This window comes from Scatophagus argus, chromosome 18 (genome assembly GCF_020382885.2).
Source record: "Scatophagus argus isolate fScaArg1 chromosome 18, fScaArg1.pri, whole genome shotgun sequence".
NCBI lineage: Eukaryota > Metazoa > Chordata > Actinopteri > Scatophagidae > Scatophagus > Scatophagus argus.
In genome coordinates, this window is record NC_058510.1 from 13,590,053 (window position 1) to 13,612,659 (window position 22,607).

General features: G+C 38.5%; 2 protein-coding genes across 9 annotated transcripts; both read right to left on the reverse strand.

The window, feature by feature from the left end:
- Positions 1-4: 4 nt before the first annotated feature.
- acot9.1 (acyl-CoA thioesterase 9, tandem duplicate 1) lies at positions 5-22,060 on the reverse strand. Of its 3 annotated transcripts, XR_006841402.1 has the most exons (17): positions 21,876-22,060; positions 20,733-20,827; positions 19,529-19,555; positions 18,786-18,831; positions 18,036-18,206; positions 17,897-17,934; positions 17,723-17,806; positions 17,230-17,333; positions 16,681-16,754; positions 16,245-16,312; positions 16,033-16,144; positions 15,826-15,916; positions 15,369-15,454; positions 15,189-15,276; positions 14,825-14,975; positions 14,201-14,331; positions 5-50 (listed from the first exon to the last, which is right to left on the reverse strand). XR_006841402.1 is itself a non-coding variant. In XM_046370942.1 (16 exons), exons 1-16 carry the CDS (start codon positions 21,887-21,889, stop codon positions 14,276-14,278), a joined length of 1,305 nt encoding a protein of 434 aa, XP_046226898.1. In that variant the 5' UTR covers positions 21,890-22,060; the 3' UTR covers positions 13,640-14,275. The 3 variants fall into 3 exon arrangements, 2 of the variants coding, with proteins under 2 accessions (XP_046226898.1, XP_046226899.1); XM_046370942.1 differs by lacking the exon at positions 5-50 and having other exon boundaries at positions 13,640-14,331; XM_046370943.1 differs by lacking the exons at positions 5-50; positions 19,529-19,555 and having other exon boundaries at positions 13,640-14,331.
- On the reverse strand, positions 3,077-12,550 carry pdha1b (pyruvate dehydrogenase E1 subunit alpha 1b). 6 transcript variants are annotated; one of them, XM_046370937.1, is made up of 13 exons: positions 12,366-12,550; positions 11,399-11,419; positions 9,586-9,678; positions 8,732-8,797; positions 8,447-8,620; positions 7,593-7,719; positions 7,412-7,503; positions 7,156-7,248; positions 6,911-7,066; positions 6,386-6,457; positions 6,234-6,301; positions 5,955-6,063; positions 3,077-4,733 (listed from the first exon to the last, which is right to left on the reverse strand). In XM_046370937.1, exons 1-13 carry the CDS (start codon positions 12,423-12,425, stop codon positions 4,569-4,571), a joined length of 1,296 nt encoding a protein of 431 aa, XP_046226893.1. In that variant the 5' UTR covers positions 12,426-12,550; the 3' UTR covers positions 3,077-4,568. The 6 variants fall into 6 exon arrangements, with proteins under 6 accessions (XP_046226893.1, XP_046226891.1, XP_046226894.1 ...); XM_046370935.1 differs by having other exon boundaries at positions 9,523-9,678; XM_046370938.1 differs by lacking the exon at positions 11,399-11,419.
- Positions 22,061-22,607: the final 547 nt, after the last annotated feature.

The window sequence follows — 22,607 nt, forward strand, 5'->3', positions numbered from 1 at the left end:
CACACACACACACACACACACACACACACACACACACACACACACACACATTCACTTCCGTTGTTTCCCAATATGGCGGCCGGTGTCGGCTTACCTGTCCGTCAGACCGCTGCGTCACTGTTGCGTCACGTCAGGAGGCGGCATCCTTAGGTAATAAAGTCTTTTTTGGCATTGTCTTCGTACTGAATTTTATTTATGGATAGTTATAATAGGATCCAAGATTTGTAGAGAGGCCTAGAACTGTATCCAAATTTAAATATAGGGACTTTGGTTGTGTTACTCATTAATGAAACCAAACACCAGTGGTGCACTGTAACTTTACTCAAGTATTGTATTTAAGAAAGCTATAAATTTGAATCAGATGTTTTCTTTGATTTGAATACATTTTTGTACACGAAACATTTCTTAAATATGGTGCTTTGTTCCAAATTTAACTATCTAACATTATATACACTAAGAGGCTAGGGACAGAAAATTAATTAGCAACTACGTCAATTTCTCATGTAAAAACATTTTATGGTTTAAGCTTCACAAATGTGATGATTTTCTGATTTTCCTTTTAATGATTTTAATGTATTTTTAATCATTTGGACTGTTGACTTGATAAAACAAACATTGTGAAGGTGCTGTTGTGGGCTCTGGGTAAGTGTGACAACATTTTCAGCATTTTCACAAACCAGACAATTATAGATTAACAGAGAACATAATTGCAGATAAAAACACTTTTAGTACTTTTACTTTTAATATCACCAGTGCAATATTTCTACAGTGTGGTACAAATGCGTTAACTTATGTAAAGGACCTAAAATCTTTCTCCACCACTGCCACATTACATTGATTCAGTCTTGTCTTAAAATGATTTTAAAAAATCTGCTCTTTTTTGGATGTTTTTATGTAAAGACATCCCACTAGTCATTCATTCAGTTCCTCATGAATTGTTGTATAAATACCATTAAGGGAACTATGAAACAAAATAGAAAGAAAGAAAACACTCTTACACTTTGAACATAAACTAGACAAAAGTAAATATTTCTTCAGAAACAGATCATTTTTTATCATTCTCTCACTTGGATAAAGTTATTCATGCTTCACTCTAGAGTCGAAACTATTATTCAGTCAACAGAAAATGAATCCTGAACTATGCGGTTGATTTGTTAATAGTTTCAGCCACCTTTCAAGCAGGTATCTCACCTCTGAGGATGTGCTGCTTTTCTTCTTTTCATCCATCCATCCATTTTCTATACCGCTTATCCGTCAGGGTCGCGGGGGAGCTGGAGCCTAGGAACCCTGAACCCAGGACTGGTCGTTCTTCTTTTCATGAGAGAGTAAATCGAATATTTAGGGGTTTTGAAGCAATTTGCCACCTTGGATTTTAGGAAATTGTTGGCATTTTCACTATTTTGAAATGATATATTGATTGATCAAGAATGTAATCAGCTGATTAATCTGGAATGATCACCTGTGGTAGAATATGCTCATGTCTTTAAGTCACAACAGGATGCTGAACTCAAGAGATGCAATAAGAGAGGTCACAGGTCCTCATTATAGCCTGTTAGCACTGGCTTCCTTCTGATTTCTTAGGATAGATTTTACTTGTTATGCTACACTGCCTTTACATGTATTTGTTAGTGACTTTATAATATTACATAACACTTTAAAAGAAGTCAATTCAGGACATTTACTTGTAATGGAGTATTTTTAGACCATGATATTACTACTTTCACTTCAGTAAAGGATCTGAGTACTTCAAGTGTCTCTCTTCCTCAGTGACTTTTTCTGTAGATCTGTTAAGCACACTTATAGAAAGTCACATTTCATCACGTTGGTCTTTCTGTGCTCTGTTTTTGAGTTTTGATTGATGTGGGTCATTCTCATGGATTATTAACGCTGAGTACATTGAGTCAGGTGCTGTATTTCAATCCTAGTAAAATTCAATGGGCAATATTGTACTTTATACTCTATTACACTGACTATTACTTTAGTTTCTAGCTATTTAACAAATTGAGATTTTACATATAAACATAAGATTAATTTTTCAAATATGATGCAATGCTACAGAAAAATTACCCAACAGTATAAAAAGTTCCAATAAAATAAACTCTACCTTGAAATGCTTCTCTGTGTTAACAATAAATACTCTGAATTGTACATGTTGCATGAGTACTTGTACTTTTGGTATATCTAGTACATTTTGTTTATGTTTTCTTTTTAATGCAGGACTTCTGAGTAATCATGTGGTATTTCTACTTGCACTTCAGTAAAACATGTCAGTACTTCCACTGCAGATCACATCCGTTTTGTTCGTATTTTGTTTCTTTGTGACGCAATTTCATACGTACAAAAAAAAAATCTCACAACGATTATTATTAACTTATCTTTTCAAAATGGGCAGTCAAATATGAACCTGTACAGTGCAATCATAATCATGTGCATTATGCTAAAACATTTTATTCTCACAGTATTGACTTGTGGAAACATGTTCACCATTAGCACATGTCATCAAGTTGTCTCAGCTCAGTTTAAGTTTGAATGACAGGACTTTTATAAACTGCCTGCAAATTATCAGTGTAACAACACCTCTGTTTGATTAAAATGCAGTGCAGATAAAATGACTGGTTCCGAGTGTCAGGAAATTACATAAATTGACTTTACAGCCTGGCAGTGACATCTAGTGGGCAATGATGGAGGAACCATTTAGATCCTTTACTTCCATAAAAATACTAATACCACAGAGCAAAATTCTGTTTACTATTGCATAAAAAGAAGAAAGCCAGCACATCCTCACATGCGTGAGACTGACACTGGGACATGTTTGCTCCTGCTTGAAAGATGGCTGAAACTATTAATAATCTAAATAGTTGATGATTCATTTCTTTTGTCTAATGATTTCAGTTCAAGATGAAAGTATGAAGAAACAGAGATTATTTACATTGGCTCTTATGAACTGTTGACCTGACCTTTAACAACATAAAACATTTCACATTTTTACATAATTATGCAAGTTTTCATTCAGCAAATCTAAATGTTAAGATGAAGATATTTCACACTTGTTATAAACACTAGAAACATACATTTATCCTCCTGATACATTTACACCTTTATTTTACAGCCAAACAGTCTTACAGTCTTTTAGTTTAACATACACACAGTCAAGTGAAGTTTCATATCTATACAGCTGCATGTTCAGTAACAATAAACTTTAGAGAACAGAGCAGAGGGGCCTGTCAAACAAGGACAGAAAATCCAGTCAATGCTGCTGTCACTTTCCACCCAAACCAAATTTGCCCACACAGAGACTAACTCCAAATTAAGTGCATCTTTACATGTTGCAGTCACATAATTCTCCAAACTAAAATGTGTCTAATGTTGTCTAACCAAACTGCAGTGAATTCATCAGCTAGCAGATGAGAACTATTGCCTCTAAACTTTCAATTTCAATTTTTTTTTGTTTGTTTACATTTTCTATGTTCTTGCACAGTCAGGTAGGCAAAGGTAAAGTGCTCCAGTGTGGCTGGATGGAAAGGTGAAGTTGTTGGTAAATGCTGGGATGTGCTGGTCAGTAGTGTGCTGTAAATCACTTCAGAAACCTTCACTGAATGTTAAATGTTTTAATTCAAATATTTTCCTCAATGATCATGACGGTTGATCATGACCACAATGATCAACAGTCACCTTAAACTCCTACAACTCCAAAATAATTACACATACACACAGGTGCCTTCAAACCAGTGGTGGAAGTAGTACTCAGATGATTTACTTCAATAAAAGCAGAAAGACTGTTTTAATTAAGTACAAAAGTATTTGCATATCCATCATGTTGTTTGATATTATCATAAAACATTAACAATCTCTAAAGTGACTAAAATAAATAAAAGAAATGTAGTGAAGTCCAACATTTCCCTCTGAAATTTAGTAGTATCAAGGAGCCTAAAATGGATTGACTCAAGTAAAGTGCTTCAAAATTGTACATAAAAAGGGTACTTGAGTAAATGTACTTTCCACCACTGCTTCAGACTCAATCTGCTCACCTCATCCTGTAACATATACACAATAACATGATGTGATGAATCCTTTCCTGTTGTCTATTAAAAATAATTTTTAACTAAAACAGGTCTGAAAAGTCAAAAGACTCAACAAGTGCCCACATATCTTCACTGGTTTGGAAACAGTTTTGTGCGTTCATGGTGCCACCATGTAAAAACCTGTACAACCACCTGAAAAGCACACACAAAGATCTCTGGTGGCACCAGCAGACAGCAGCTTGATGACAGTGCAACACCAAACGGACTGGTAAGACATGCAGGGGAACAAATATACAAAGAACAAGTCTTAAACATTTCTATATAAAACTATAAATAAATAACACTGACAGGTTTCATGTCGAAGCGGAGTACCACTAAAATGCGGAATGCTGAAATCTCTGAAAATCGAGGAAGGAGCTGCTGAACGTTTTTGGGTGATTCTTTTAAAAGTCAGGGTGTCAGTGCAGTTGAAGGACTCTACTTTGGATGAGGGTTAGAAGATAGGGGTGGGTGGGTGTGTGTGTGTGTGTGTGTGAGAGTGTGTGTCTAGCTGACGGACTTGAGTATGGCCCAGGGGTGCGTCCCGCGGACCTCCAGCGGAGAGTTGTTGGAGAAGATGTGGTTGCAGAGGTCCTCCAGCGGCGGCTCTGGGTCTGATGTGGCAAACTGTGCAGCTTCTTCCACCTCCTTACGGATGGCAACATCAATTTCCTGACAGGACAGAAAGGACTCACGTTAATCCTTAAAGCTCCGCAACATGATGGGCTTCTGTTTTTCCTTCTTAAAACCTCATCAAATCAACTGAGGTGAGATCTGAGTTTTCCCTGATCTAAATGATGGTTGTGAAGATAGAGGGAGTTGCAGTCTGAAGCCCACTTAGAAGAATCTGTTATTCTAGTCCAGATAGATAGATACTTTATTGAAATTCAAGATATAGAAAGAAATACAAAACTAATTAACTAGTAATTTAAAAAATTGAAAAAGTACAGATAAGAGAATATATAAAAAGCAAGCACACAAAATACATATTTCAACTCTTTCAGCTCGGTTTCAGCTGTAAAGACAATTTGGGAATATTTAAGTTGCTACAAATTTGACACTCAACTCAATCAGTATCTGTCCAACTAAGTGTCAGTCTTTGTTTAAAGACAAATAAAATTAGTCTAACTCACTTCAGTCTGATATGAATTAATCAAACAATCCTTTAGGCAATATTCTCACATGAACTGTAACTCCTCCATTACTCCTTTTCATACAATCAATACTCAAAATCATTTGTCTTTTTAAAGTCAGTGATCACCATCAGATACTCTACAAAGTACATTTTTTGTTCTGCGTTTTGGTTTGCCAAGTTAAGGCAACTTTCTTAATATCTATAAATACATAAAGAAAGCAACAATTAGGTCAGATGAGAGCTTTATACAAGTGTGTAAGTTTCTCTGTGGTTCAGAGCTTCCATTTAGGTCAGGTTCGAGGTTCTAAGGTTACCTCCTCCACGTTTACTGAAGAACGTGACCGTTTCTCACCAAACCCACTCAGATTTTCTTAAGAAATTGTGATGGGGCTTCACTTGTGAAAACTTGTGCATAGTTTCCACAAGTGTAAGCTAAAACTCAGTGCATTACTGTTGCTAAACACTGTTGGTGGTGACCTAGAAAGGTCTCCGGTTTCATCTTGGGACTTTTTTTTTTCTCCTTGAGTCCCAGCACGACAAGTGCAGTCAAAAGTAGCACCAGTAAAATTTCCACAATTGTCTTAAACTTTGGGCAACAAAAATGGTGGTTAACAAAGACTCAGCTGGCCATGAAAGGAACATCAGTGCTGAGGATGATGCAGTTCTTGTGATTGATGCTGGACGATGTGTCTTTAATCAAACACTGCGGGTTGTTGACTGTTGACTGACTGTAGAGTTTGTCTCTTGTGTGCACTCACCTTGAACTCGTCTACAGAAGCCATGTTGTTGCTGAGCATGCGCTCTTTCAGCATGGAGATGGGGTCACTCTTACTGCGCACTTCCTGAATCTCCTCACGAGTGCGGTAGCTATGGGAAGTTACATCTCGGTCAGTCATATCCATTTTCAAAAGTTTTTTTTTTCTATCTCTAAATTTAGAAGGTCAACCAGAGACTAAACTGAGAAACAGATCCAGAGACAGGAGACAAGAAACAAGTCATTTTGCAGTTTCAGGTCACAGGCTTAGAAGGTCACTCACCTGACACCTGGGTCACTCATGCTGTGTCCATGGTAACGGTAGGTCTGCAGCTCCATTATGATGGGACCCTGAAAACACATGCCATTTCTTACTTGAGCTTAAAGATTTAAAAAAATGAAGTAAAACAAATTTAACTGATTAGCTCAGCTCACCTTTCCTGTTCTGCAGTAGTCTGCAGCAAACTTTGTGGCCTCTCTGACACACAGGACGTCCATCCCATCCACCTACAAGATGAGGGAAGAAATCGGTCACAGGGCAAACAAGCCGCAACATTAACACTGTTCCACAAAAAACACAAACAGCCTTCCAGATGAGAACCAACTGCTGAGACTGCACTGTTGTGTACACTGACAAACTGTGCAGCCTCTCCAGTGGGGTTTGTGTGCAGTATCATACATGAGCATCAAACAGCTGTATGGATGCTCACACCTGCAACTGCCAGGACGGACTGTCAGCCTCCTCCTGTTATAGTCTAGGTCCATACAGGCCAGCTGCAGTGTATGGTCAACAGACACACTGCAGCTACTGCCCAAGACCTTAATGTTTAACCAGGTCTGAAGTTGGCAAGAATGTCAAAAGAGATTAAGATGGGACTGTGACGACTATTTCATAACCGACAGGTCTCAGCCTTAGAGTTAGAACATCTAAAATTTCTTCCTGCAGTTTTTGTATCTCACTCTGAGTCCAGGTATGAAGTCTCCTCTCCTGTAGTAGTCGGTGCTGGCTGAAGCCCTCTCCACCGATGTCCCCATTCCGTACTTGTTGTTCTCGCAGATGAAGATGCATGGCAGCTTCCACAAGGCAGCCATGTTGAATGCCTCAAAGAGCTGGCCCTGATTTGATCCCAGAGGACAGGAGTGGGTTTGGGCAAATGTACTGATAATAATTTCTTGGATTTTTAATAACTTGGCTGGATATTTACCTGATTGGCTGCTCCGTCTCCGTAGAGGCTGACACACACCTGATTGTTGCCTTGGTACTGACAAGCCAGAGCGATGCCAGCTCCCAAGGGAACCTGGACAATTCACAGCTCAGTTACATTTAGCAGCACTAGAAAAAAATTATTTGGTGAAGTCTTAAAAACCAGGTTTATCATGACTTTTAAACTTTATATTTGCCATGTCAGTGCTGACATTTGCTTTGGTGCTGCTGAAATATTTAAAGTTTTTTGTGTTTACCTGCGCCCCCACAATGCCGTTGCCTCCATAGAAATGTGGCGCATACATGTGCATTGAACCTCCCTTGCCTTTGGCCACGCCGCCTCTACGGCCTGAACAGGAATGAGGATGAGGAGTGAAGGCACCTCAGGCATGTAAAATGCAACTCATCCAGTTTTTAATTCTGAAACTTTTCTCTCACCTGTGAGCTCAGCCAGAATCTCTTTGATGGACACACCACGGGTGTAGGTGTACCCGTGTGCACGGTAGGCAGTGATTAGATGATCAGTGGGATTGATGCCAGCCTCGATGCCTGCTGCACATGCTTCCTATAAGAGAAGACAAGACTTAGGCGGATAGGTAGAAGAGGTTTTTGGGTTTGTTTTTTTTTCCAAATTTTTGTCTGCAGAGATTTAACTCCATGTACCTCTACTAAGGCAGTGAATAAATTACAATTTTCAAACATTTAGTTCATGTGTGGGTCTTTTCATGATGTTTGAGTACATCATTCACATCTTGTAGAATTTTTTCTTATTTTTTACTTTTTATTGTCTATAAACTTGACCACTATATTGTCCAGGTCTGGTCACATCCATCTCCCTGACATTAGGAATGTTGAGGCGTGCTGCAGGCAGCCAGTAAGCACTTTTAAAATGTCCTCTACAATATTTTAAATTTTAATGGTTTCTGCTTTAAATGTATTATTTGCATGCTTTAACAAGTGTTTCGTTACCATATATACTTTGTGTATTGCATGTTCTTATGCTGCCTTTATTTGTTTGGTGAACTATGGACAGGTTTGGGTTTCATTCTATGACAAAAAAAATAAAAAAAACAGCTTTGGTAAATAACGGTCATGTAAAACACAAGAAACCATATGATGCTCATGTCAAACCGTCAAAGTGCATTTTTGTGTTCAGCGGCCAACACCAACCTCACTGACAAATTACATGTGAAAAATGAAACCGCAAAAAATCTTAACACAACATGTGAAATACAGTGAGAGCTACATTCTGTCTCGACTAGATCTTGACCTCATCTATCAGGTATCCTCACCTGTCCATCATACAGGTGACAGAAACCTCTGATGATCTTCTGTTTGTAGAGCTGATCAGCTTTGAGCTCCATGCGCCTCACAGTCTGCATGATGCGGTAATACTGCAGGCCCTGCTCTCGAGTCAGCTCTGCCTTCACCGGAGGACCTTCCTCCAGACGGTGCACGTCGCATTTCTACTGGCCAGAGAAAACATGATTTAATAACAGTTTGATGGAACAAAAAGATATTCTGTGCAGGCAGACTTTTAGTTTCGTTTTTCTGCTTTAATTTTTGTTTCATCACACCTTGATGTCAAAGGTCGCCCGAGGGGTGAAGTCAGCAAAGGAGCGGGACACCACGACTCTGGCACCCTGGTGATCAGAAAGACACATCAAACATTGGTCATTCAAACAGACACACACGAACCACAGAGAAAGTCTTTCACACTGACATGGTTGCCCTCCTTTTCACAGCAGGTGGAGGGCTGGTGGAGCTACAGGTGTAGGGCTCAGGTTTTCGGTCTGGTGATTCACTCTGGACTGAACTACAGATGTGGGAAAGTCAGTAACAGGGCAGGAGAATAACACCAGGCTGATTTTGGGAAAATATTAATAGTTCACCACAACAGCCACTTTCAAAGTCAATTTGTGCAGGCTTTGTCAATATTGTACAAAAATTATTATAATAAACATTGACATGTGCATTTTAGGAAATATTGGCAGGGCTGCTTTTCTCTGCTTTATAGTTTTAGAAATTAAACATTTCAGACAAAAGAACTTAAAAAAAAAGTTTGGGCTCAGGAAAGTTGTAATGGGCAACTACTTAGTTCAAACTTAATCAATTAATCAAAAGAACAAGAATGATTGATGGATAATGACATGAGTAGTTTTACAGTAAATATCTGAAATGATAAATGCAGGGGCTTAAAACGCAACACATATCTGTGATTTTCAAGGATGTTTACACTCAACATTCCTTATTTGACATCTTGAAATCTAGCAATTTCAAACATTTCCTACACAAACTTAGCACAAGTTCAGTTTCCCACCCATGTTAGTGATCAGGCAGACATGGCGGATGCGCCACATGTTCTTACTGGTCTGTCTAGCTGGCTGGTCTGGGCGCTAACTAACTCAGCAGCAGATGCTCTAGTACTGACTGGAGGTGGTTTAGGTGGTTGCCGCTGAGTCTTTGCCAAGGTGGGCGCCGCTGGTGAGGTTAGATTGACGTACTCTGACAGGTCAGTCAGCAACTGAGGAGCACAGGAGCCAACCAATCAGACCAGAGCACAGCACAGCACAGCACAGCCAGAGGAGCTCTACAGAGTCTACGGTGATGACACATCTACAGGTGAAAACAACAGAAGCAACAGCTAAATGGAGAATGGAGGGGGGCACACGCGCACACACACACACACATTGTGACTTCTCTCTTAAATAAGGAAAAATACTGGTGGAACATGGAGACTAACACCAGTCCAACAGTGTCTACACTTCACCGATATTTTAAAACAGGCACAACATTACTAAGACAACTTGATAATCAGCGACAGTGTATACTGTATACACCCTAAATTTGTCAACCACCACATTTAATTATTACATTTACACTGAGGTAGCAGTTTTAGATTTCTGGATAAATGTGATGTTGTGCGCAGACTTGTCAGGTATTTGGTTCTGGTCATTTTGTACTTATGTTATTCAAAAACAGTTAACATAATAAATACAACAGATCATGTATAAAATCACAATTTAAATTGACATCTTACCAAAAATGACAAATACTGTGAGAGATTTTTTTTTTAATCCATATCATCCAATGCTTCTTTCAAGTGGTCTGTCATTTTCATTGTGATTAATACTGAAACAATCACTTCATTAAATTAAAAAAATGAAATGGCTCATCAACAATCTAATAACTGTCCATAGATGTTAAGCATACCATGGAAAATTACTGACTAATACCATGATAACTAATGGGGATCTAAATAAATTAAACATATTTTATTTAGCACAAAAGACAATTTTCTCTGGCTCTAGCTGCTCTTGTCATATTTCAAATAAAAAAGTGTTTTTTGGTTGTTGGACAGGCAAAATAGACAACTGGAAAACAACACTACAGGCTCTGATAAATGTAAAGGGAATATTTCACTAAAAATACATATTTCATAGAATAACTAGTTCTAATCAAACTTTAAACATAACTTGACTCTGGAAGTGGTTTAAAATGACAATTAAAAATAAACAAACTTGGTGTTCTAACCTGGGACTCTAATTGGAAAGTGTCATGAGATAACTTTTGTTGTGAATTTATAAACGCTATATAAATAAAAAACTGAATTGGATACTTAACAAACTTAGTCAATTGACAGAAATTTAATTGCTCAATATTCAGATTAAAATTCCAGCCTCTCTCTCATTTGTTCCACTTTGAGATGGTGGTTAACATTTCACAGATGTTAGTAAATCCTTGGGTATTCTGACCAGTGGTTACCAGACCATTGTCTGAACAATGTGGTAGTTTTAAAATACTGACGCTGAGAGGATCGTCTGTCTGTCGTGACTGCTGAGGAGCCTAAATGGTCTGTAAATCTTGTACCAATGTGAAATATCGTGGGGATGGCTTTTCCACCAGGTAACAGGCTTTAACTGTGCTTCCACAGATTAATAGATTATATCAATAATTACACAATTATGCAAAGAAAATAAAAACACACACAGATGTTTTCAGTGAAATACAAATAACTAAAAATGACAATTCAACCAAACACAATTTTGGCTGACAGATTTCATTTTAGGTGAGAGGAACAATAACAAAAATTTTTTATTCTGTTTTATTGTGGTTTCATCTATGAGTAAATATGCTTCCTAGTTTGAGAGCACTTTAGAGGAGCTACTTGGGAAACACCACTGCAGAGGGAAGTGTAGGACTGGGCCTACAGACAAACATCAGCAGAGCAACAAGCAGCTTACCTCTGACACTGTTTGGGCTCCCTATGGTTCAGGCGAGGGGGGGAAGGGGGGGAGAGGAGGGAGAAAAGCAAGAAATAAATGGGGATTGCTGTGAGTTTGTGTGTGTGTGAGAGTGAATGGAGAGGGAGGGAAAGCCAGAAGGAGAGAACAAAAGCAAAAGTTCTGCCTTTTCAATACAAAGCCACATAACAGCAGGGTTCCTACAGTCACACATTGGTTGTTTTTAGGATGAAATAGTTTCTAAAACTAACCAACAGAGGCATCCTCTTCAAGTGCATATTTATATGGAATTACAGAACTAAAGCCGATGTGTGACAAATGAATTCCAAAGGACTGTAGGATCCCTACTGCTACTGAAACACCACAGCACAGACACGACATGCTGTTGCCAGCGCTATGGCTTTTGTCATTGAAGAAGCATAGTTAAACCGATGCACTGATGTATTTTAACTCATATGTAAGACAAATGTATCTCTCAAGGTTTAGACTGTTTTGATGCCCTTATAGTTAGTGGTTGTTTGGTTATTTTAATGATGTAACTAGTGGAGGCCCAATTTAGCCTTAGATTAGAGCCAGTATCGGTTTGTGGTGATTACATCAGTGCATCTCCAACAAAAGCTGCTCGAGGAAGGTAACCCACAACCACTACCAGGCTACACAAATAAACTTAAAGGTCACTTCAGGAGAAACTGTTTGAAGAGACATGACCGAAACGATACCGAGCACCTAAATTTGACCGCGTTTAACTGCGCCCACGTTTAAAGTACCATTTTGTTAGTCAACAATATGCAAGCACAAACGATATCATTTGTTCACCAACAACGTGCAAATTGAAAAGCAAGTCAAGCTAGCCAGTGTAGCTGTACGTTCACAAGGTCAGCCCCATGCCTAACAAAACCAAGCTAACGAGCAGTTAGCATGAGCTCTGAAACGGCACCCAGTTCGACGTTAATCCCCGAGAACTCACCACATTCCTGCCAGTGATCCTACAAAGTGCGTTAGAGATAATGGTTAACATATTTTGCATGCTACTGAACGGCGACCGGGCTCTGAGAGGATTAAAACAGCGGTTGTTAGACCGTGCTGGCTGCTAATTAAGTATTTGTGTCCGTCTGAGAAACGTTTCCGGTGAACACTGACTGTACCGAACACCGTTCCTCACAGATTTTATAGTTGCCCGGCAAGGCAACTTAAAATTTAATTTGACACAAAATGCGAAAATTTTTATTAAAAACTTACATTAAATATAAATAAAAATATATAATTAAAAAATATATCACATGTTCACATCACATGCTTTTTAAACAGTAATGCAGATAAAACAGAACGTGGTGATTTTTTAATTTTGGCTAATTAGAGCAACTCACGTGTTACAGGCAGATTAGGTAAGTATTTAAAGAATTTTGGAAAGCACATTCAGTAATACTACAAAAAATGGCACTGTGTAGGTATGTATGATTGAAATTCTAAAGTAAAATTGTTAGCCTTTTGCTTCGCTTTTGTCCTATTTGTTTCGCTTCGCGACAAGTAATACTAAATGAAGTAACACTAAGAAGTCATTTTATGTAAGCAGTTTCTTTATCACAAGCTATTTTTTAACTTTTTTGAAAGGGCTTTCCTTAATGTTTAGAAAACTGCAAATAATACAGCAACATCAGAACATGTGACAATACAACTTAGAACACAACTATTGGAAATAGAGATAAAATTAGATAAAATTTAAATAAGAAACAGGCATAGATTTTTGAACCTATCTTTTATTTTGATAGCAGACAGTTCAGTGGTATCGTCAGGAGCCAAACTTTTTTCAGCAAACAACAAATATATAGGATAATGGGTATTTTTGGTATTTATTTTCATATTTATTTCTTTATTTCTAGATTTATTTAAATATATTTACTTTCACAGCTTCATTTTAAAAATATGAGAGCTTATTCCAAACAAAGATGACATGCTCATTTGCTAATTTGTCTGGGTTGGCTGCAGTGATAAATAAATATGGCAGCATACTGAGAGAGGTGAGACTTTTCATGTCTTTCTGATATAAATTTCAAGCAAGAGTTGAGTTCAATAACCCTGATGACATCACTATTACATCACCAGAAGTTATTTTCTTAAATCTGATAAAACTTCTCCACAGCTGCAGAAGACATTAAAGTATCTAATGCAAGTCTAATATAACATTAACCCACCAATCAGCATTTGTATCAAACATAATAAAAGCAAAGACACAAGGACAACTTTAAAATCAACATAAATAGTAATTCATTTATTGCATTCAAGTAAATAAATGATTTAAAGGCAGAAAAAAATGACACCCTCCTCCCCCTTGTAGCTGTCTGACACATTCAGAATAACAGCTCTCATTCTGCAGAAAAAAGCGAAATTAAATAGTGTTGTACGTAAAAGTGACTGTATAAAAAATGTAATATACATAGTCATGCAAATCAATATATATGAGGTTATGGAAAGACTTTCTTTGCTTCATTTTCACCAGTCAAACATGACTGTTGAGAAGCTGTAAACCTCTGACTGGTTGTCAAACAAACCGTCTGGTAGATGTTGCATTGGTTGTAACTGTGAAACAAAGAGTAATACAAATATAAAATGAAAAACAAAAAAAGCTGTGTTTCCTGCTGTACTGCAGTTGTTCTCACTATACCAAAATCTAAACCACCCAAACAAATAAAGTAACAGGAATCAGGTCACCATGTGGGTTGCATTAACTTAACAAGGCGTGACATAAAAAGGTATAAGGTAAGTGTACTGTATTAACTGCACTGATTTTTCTCATCTCTCTCTCACACACACACAGACAGACAGAACTTGATGTAAGAAGTCGATGTAAGACTTTGATATGCAGCAGACATGTTACTTTCAAGGTTCCACAGTCTGATTAAAGTGCCGCTTCCCATCCAGGTATAACATCGACTCTGTCAGACAAACACAAAACACCCACATCAAAATTTTTCAGTGTACTAAAATCAAAAGGTTTTGCCATCTTTTTCAACCTTTTCTTTTCGTAGTCATTTCAATTTAGCAGTGAGCACTGAAAAGGGGGTCTTCAACTGAACAATTAAACAATGTCAAGTTGGCATGTAGACTTCATTACACCCTTTAGTATTAGAAACCAAGCCATACTCTCTTTTTGCCTAATCTGTGCCCACAGATTTACAGCCCCCCAAATGAGTCATCTCAGGTTAACGAGTCCAAATTATGAATGAGTATCATATTTCAGCTCCATGAAACGTTTATGTCATGTCCACATATACAGCTGTTCACAGCATGGATAGAATTCATAAAGATGATTGTGTGTCTGTGTTTTGCCAATGACTTTCACTTTTTTCTGATGGCATAAGTTGTTTACAGAAAATGAGCTAGTCCTTGTTTTCATGCATGTGTGCGTGCGATGGTGGTGGGGCTCACCTCCATATGTCTTTGGAATGATGTTGGGGACGTTGCGGTCAGAAACAAAGGTGAAGTGGAACACGTTGGTAGTGTTGTGCTGGCGGGTCAGCGGGTCAAACACCTCACTGTGAACTCTGACCTGGATGTGCTTCCCCTGTGTGTAACACACCTGAAACACACACACACACTGGAAGCTTTCTCTCTTTGCACTCTGGTTTCAATCTTGAGTAAAATATCTCTGCTAAAAGCTCCTCTATGTTCAGCTGGCTAACTGTGTCTGTCTGAACAGGTAGTGCAGAGTGGGTGTGGCTGGACTTCACCACACAACTTAAACTAATTACTGATCAGATTTAGATGGATACAATCCCAAAGAATTTCTGACCTGAGATGAAAGCAGCAGCAGGGAGCCGATGTCCACAGGTTTCTGGAAGAGGATATCATCAACAGCCACCAGATTTGGCCGACATCCTCTGCAGCAGGGGACGGACAACAAACACTTTAACATCGGACCAATACACTACCTGAACAGGATGTTCTTCCTCTCTGCAGCATCACCTCTCACCCATAAGAGCAGGCGTTGGCCCAGCCTAACTCGTAGGCTTTCCTCATAAGAAAACCTCCAAATATCCTGTTGAAGATGTTCCTCTCCTAGTGAACACACAAATAGAGAAACATTGATTTGAAGTCAGAGATATGTTCCAGGTGAAACTATTCAATCTATTTATAATTCAAGGACATAAAATAGATGATTGGATAAAAACTGGAGAGGCGGTTTGGGGATATTATGAACTCCTATTCTAGAAAATCTTTTACGGTAAATGTGGCTGATGTATATTGGGATGAAGAGAACACAATGTGGTTTACCCATCAGTGCAAAAAAGGAAAACAGATATGATGTGCTACCAAAGTAAAGAGAATGTGCAGGAGAATTCATCGTATACGTTTTACAAGTGACATCAAGGCTCAAACATTGTCCTTTTCTGTGTTTTGCCCTTGCAGCTGGACCTTCACCCTCTCACCTGAGGGTGGCAGATCTCCAGTCCTTTCAGTTTGGCGTCTTCCATCCACACTGAGTTTGGAGGCAGAACTCTGCTGCGGAAACTGACCGTTCTAAAAAAAGCAGAAGAGACAAAAATTAAACATACAATAAGCCCAAACAGAAATCCCTCCTTAGGGTGATTTTAATCCTCTATATTCTCTTTAATTCCATAATATCTCAGACATACTTTGTGTCCAGCGTGTTGAGGAACAGACTGTGTACGATCCTCCTCTCCTCATCTATGGGAGCCACCTTCAGCAACGACGCAGTGCTGAGGTCTACACGGCGGGATTTATTAGCTGGAAAACACACACACACACACACACACACATAGAAAAAGGAGGAACAAAAAGAATGGCACTATATTACATTGACTGAGGTTGTGTCATGATCTTATACCTTCTCCTTGCTGGAAAATTGTCTCCTCCTCTGGGCCTTCTGGCTTTAGTGGATTTACAAAAGCTGCCCTAAAATAAAGGAGAAGAAATGTGGATGGAAACAAACAGTAACAGTGAGAATTAAGTCAGCATGAGTGACAGAAGAGACAGTTTGGACTGCATACACAGAGATTGAACCTCATCTGTGGAGATGATTGTTTGCTCTTCACTCTGTAAATCTATAAATGTGCGGTAATTCCCAACTAAGAGGTAATATCACACTATACAATAAAAATCCACTTAATTTTCTAACAGAGAGGTTATATCAGCGTTCCACTATTTTTCCTCTCATAGCTCACGGTTGGAAATTTCCCATAACCCAGATTCCGGTTGTAGTCGGGGTGCTCTTCCTTAATATTCATTCTGTGTGGATGAAAAGCTTGGACTCAGCGTCCTACCTCTTGTTTTCTGGATCTCGGGCCACCATAACAAATGTAGCATCTAGCACTGGGGCATAAGCTCCATCACGGTACTGAAAGAAGAGTCACAGTAGCAGATTCTTCCTATTACTGGTGCACATTATTTTCCAGAGTAACTGTGTAACTTTTGTGTTTTTCTTGGTCTTGTTTCCATATTTGCAGTGAAGCACTGAACATAGAAGTAATCAGGTGTCAGTCCAATAAAGTGGGTGGAACAATGGCAGCTTTGTTCTTGAGTGTGGAGGATGTTGGTGAAATTTTAGTTGCTGCAGGTGTTCACAGGATATTGTTAAAGTTTAACCCACTATGGATGTTACACAACAGGAATTATCATCATATACTCTGCAGATGTGCCTTCACAGGCCCATTTGTTTCACTTATTTTCATTTCTTAACAATTTTCTTTTTCGTATCTTGTCCAAATGACATTAGACACATATACATTTGTGTGTGTGTGTGTGTGTGAGAGAGAGAGAGAGAGAGAGAGAGAGAGAGAGAGACATAGAGAGAGAGAAAGAACAGCATCTACCTGTGACATGTGCATCTTGGCCTCAATAGAGGTCTTTCCCACCCATGTCACATGACCAGTGAACTTGATGTCGCTGTCAGGATAGATGATGTGCTGCCTCATGTCTGTCCAACAAAATAAAACATGAAAAACACATTTGTATGTATACGTTCAATCAAAACAAGTCTGTCAAATGAGAACACTGTCATCTGGCACTTGATAATAAAAGTCTTGTGGTGTTTGCTGAACGAAAAAAGGCTTTCCGTGGTGATCATTTATTTTATTTACAATGTGGTTTATGTCTTTAAACAGCTTCTTTAGTCTGATTAATGATATTCAATTTACAATGATACAAATCATTTCAGCAATAAAATCAACTGTAAAAGTACACCCTAAACACAAGAGTTTAGGTTATGGGACAAGGATGTTGACATCTGATGGACAAACTTTTCTCCATGATCAGACCAAACGAAACAAGCTGTAGGCAGCCTAAGAGAGAGTGAGAGACTCTTACCGATCTTGTCCACCAGGGCTGTGACGATGGACAGAGGAGACCTCTTCAGTGCAGCATTATAGGTGTGAGAGTAAGAGATGAGGACTGAGAAGAGACGGTCAAGAAAACTTATTAGTGTTTGACTGTGGTGAACTTCCTATAATGAATGGAAATCATCAATATGTTATGTGTTACCTGCTAAACTGTCCAAATCCTCCAGGATTCTACCAAACCTGAAACAAAGGCAAGTTAGAGGAGAAGGTGAGGGATAGTTCATGTATGTATGTGGTGTGTGTGTGTGTGTGTGTGTGTGTGTGTGTGTGTGTGTGTGTACCTGACAGTGTTGTGGAAGGTCAGGTATTTCTCTCTGAGCTGTGGCTCAGAGCCCAGAGGCAGGTGGACCTCCAAGTAGCTGTCCTTCATTCTCTTGACCGGAAGGTCAGACTGAGACTTTGCCAACATGGACGACAGCGACACACGCTCTGCCATGGCCTGCTGGTGGTCACTGTAGACAAGATTATTGAACATATACTGACTACAACACCTTACAGTTAAACTCCTGATTTTTATCCTCTTTCGCACCATTTAAATAATACAACTAACGAATGCATGTCCAACATATAACAAAGGGAAAACAGGAAAGCATTGAAAACATAAATATTTAACAAATTTAAAGAAATCAGAAGATGGGGTTTTGAAGAAAAATTGTGTCTAACTTTTGACATTTTAATTATTTTATTAAATTATTAATAATTAGCTACTTATGTTAAAAATTATTATTTTGGTAATTTGTTCCAAAGTAAAAGAAAGTCAGGAAGTAAAAGTAGGAAAACCACTGTCTTCATTAACAAAGAAAAAAGTTACTTAAGTGCAGCAGCCGGCTCCTTTCAAAGCATTTTCTTATTAGAGAATACTACATCACTGTATACTATATATATATATATATATATATATATATATATATATATATATATATATATATTTAGTGCTAGTTATTAGACAAAATAACAAAGAACTATGGTGATCCACCAAAACAGCGCAAAACTGTTGGTTTCACTGTGCTTTCACATAGATGGTTCAGTACCTCCAGTTAGTGGAAGCTCCAACAATTTCTCTCAGCCTGTTTCGCACTAAAAAACACAGAAAAAACAATAAGGGGTTTTGCTGTGCGTAGATATCTGAGTATGTGTGCATGATAGTGCAGCACATGAGCTACGAGTTCAAGGCTTTAGGTTTCATACTGTCTCTGTCAGACCGTAACATTTGGGTTTTACAGCTGGAGTCAGTAAGTGTCCAACATATTTTTCAGTTTGACAGATCTTTGGCAAAGAAATTTAAATGTACAACTCTCACAAAAAAGGAGTGATCTAATAACGACTTAGACAGTAAAATGTTGTTAATTCTTGCCTGCAGGCTGCGGCTTACTGAGGCCCAAACTGTGAGACAATATGAAACAACAAAGAAAGAAGAAGCAGCTGAATGAAGACACATACCACGTGGGAGCCAGTTTTAACAAACTACTGAAACTTAGGGCCACAGAGGGAAGAAGAAGCTTAAGAGACCACTGATGAATGCAACAGGGGAGGTTTATTACTCCTGTGCAGCAGGAGGAGAAATCCAGCTGACATTAAATCCAGAAACAGAGCAGGTGCACGGAAAAAGCTGCTCTACATGAAACAAGCTGTGCTTTAGGAAAAAAAAGTGTGGAAGTGTGGAAGAATGCAGGCGGAGTTAACGTGCAGTCTGAGCAAATTAGAGGAGAGTTGCTACAGGTAGGCTTAGTGTGGTTTAGATAGTTAGGATTTGTCTTGGTTTACCAACACACACCATTTGACACATGTAAAAGTGGATTTCCTGTGGAAGAACAAAAATGATTAAAAAAGGTGCAGGGTAAAGGATCGTGGGATGCACATGAATGTAAAGGGAGATCATCTGGTGTGGATTTCATTCACACAGACACTAAATATGTTATGTTACATTTCAATACATGCATCTGACAAATATTTTTGCCTGTGCTTACACCTCATACGATCGAGAGCTGCGAGAGCTAAATGTCATAAAAAATTTGAAAGACATCTAAAAAAAAAACAAAAAGAAATAACACTTGGCGCTCAGAGGGTTTGTTTTCAGGACATTATACATTATACATTAATGCATTAATGCTAATTCTTCTGATTAGCATTTGCTAGCATGGCACATCTAGGTGTGTTTTTAACTTGTGACTCTACTCTGAAAAATTATTGTTAGTGGAGATGCAAAGGACAATTATTTTTTATCAATTAATCTGTCAACTCTTTTCTTGAATTATTTGATCACATTTTGATCTAAAACTTTATAAAATGTGTAAAAAAATGTCTGTCACATATTGCTAAAGTCCAAGAAGACAGCTTCAGATCATGTGGTTAGCATGACCAAGACCCAAAACTCAAAGTTACTTACAATGATACAAAAAAAAAAGAAAATATTTTTACATTTTCATTTACATTTCACCAGTTGGGACTAGAAAATGGTTTGGCTACTCAGCTTAAAAAAAGATTCATTATTTAGTGGTTAAACAACAGCACAATGGACCCTGAACACGCTCCCACAGCTTCAACAGCATCAACTGATCCTGAATGCACCACCAAAGAGTCAACAACATCAACACACCACAACCTGTCTGGTGTCAAACTCCAGAAGGTTGAACACCAGACAGAAGAACTGCAGAACTTCAGCAGAACTGGCTCTGATACTCTAATAGCTCTGATGTCTAGTTCTGATGGTAAATGTAGGGGACGTAGCAGGGATGCACCATTAAAAATATGTAGCAAAAAAACTGCAAGAAAATCTTATACAACCTCTGTGTGTAAGCGTACTTTCATAGCTTTTGTCATAGTGTTGCATCAATGTACATGTATTACATATACAGTATTACTGCAGGAAATGTCATTGCAATCTTGCACATACCTGTCTAAAGCCACGGCACATGCAAGACTGTAAATATCAATTTCCTGCTCTATCAGGAAGCATGAGCACTTTCTTATGTTTTTACCTTCAATCATGTCAGGCGCCTTGCCCTGCTTCATTACACCCCCTGTGCAGAACGACCTGCTTGTCGAGGACGCAGCTGACCGGAGCAGCAGAAACCTGCAGCCCCCATGAAAACATGACAAGAAAAACAAACCCTGAGGTCAAGGAGTCCAGTTACATTCACATGCACACTTCTCTTCTAATTATATCCATTCAGAAATCATCTGATCAGTTTTTAGCCCTGCCTTGATGTTCCACAGCGAGCAGCTGAGCAGGCAGACAGACAAACCAACAGACAGACTGGTTCTCCCACTGCTTGCTGTTGTATCATGTAAAAAATGGGGGTACCAAAATACTTTGGTCAGCAGCTTTGTTTAGAAGTTATCTGCTCCAAATTGTTCCATTATAAACATCAGAGAAAATAACAAAGCAGTTCATCCAGATATTAAATGTTACATAATAAAATGACAAAACCTACCTGTTCACTTTTTCAAACTTTTGCAGAGAAAAATATTTCACTTATTACTTAACAGCTGTTATTGACAACACTTGCACACTGTGAAGATTTTTTTTTTTTTTTAAAACAAACAGATTACAAAATGTTTCCTGTTCATACCCTTTTCTAATATGGAGATTATACCTTGACTGTTTGGGTTTAAAACCTAGTTAATTAGTTACACTACGCAAGAAGATGTTACAGGCATTGCAATATGAGTTCATAAAATACATAAAACACTATATACCACAAAGTATATGAATTTGTTTGATCTGCTCTAATAACTTTGCAGCAGAGTAACTGTATGGAAAAGCACATTTCTTTCAGTTTGCTGTTTACACTATTTGTGTATGTTTTCTCACAGTGGTATTAAATTGACACATCCTTCACAAAAAGACTCCCCACCCTGTATGGGCCTGGCTAACTATTTCAAGGTGGAGCTGTTTTCTTCATTTACACAGCAAAAAGAGTTCTACAACCAAAGTACAACGACAAATCACTGACACAAGTAGTCTACAGGGATGCTCAGCATTCCTAGCATTAATTTGCTAGCTGGTTTGTATGTATGCTAAGGGTTAGCGTTGCTTCTATAATTAGCAACGTAACACAAACGACCCAGGCGGCAGCAGCATCAACAGAACTTTGAGCCGCGTTTTTAATCACACCGACCTCTGTAAGAGCATTGTAGGGTCCGGGATGTCAGCGTTTAAGTTTCGGGGGTACAAACAAAGCTCGTGAGCGGCCAAATATGTGGAAAATCACAGATTTCCACTTCAGGGAAGAGCAGTCATAGAGAGCAGGCTCCAGACCTTAGGAGAACTTCCGTACTGGCCTCCGGTCCCTCCCACTGCTACAGCGGGTTTTTGTCACCCCGAGTAAAGCCTGTCAGGAAATTCCTTGGCTTTCGCAAAGTCATACCGGTGGGACCAAGGAGTACTGACCGAACCCTCCAAAGAATTCCAGCTCTGGAATGGATTATGTCACTTATTACACCATCTTATTTTGTGACTCAAGTAGTCTATGGATTGTCACAGTCCAAAGTATCCACAGTCCTTCGTTCTAAACCCCCGCTACATCACAGAATCTGTGATGTGGATCACAGATTTTGATGTATGCCACGTGGATATTAAACATAGTCTTATTTTATTTTTTAATTTTTCTTTAACTTTAACTTTACAGCGCTTCAGTGGGGGTGAACGTGTACCTCTAATTAGTAATACATTAACGTTCAGTAGATCACTTATACAGTATTCCATTAATAACAACCTCTTTTTTGTTGCCAGGTTGTAAACAATCACTCCAGCATCATACTGCTTTATGTTGTGATTCTTCATTAACCAATTATTGGACTCAATATCATTTGACTTCTGGAAAAGAGCATGAGCTGAACACTTGATTGTT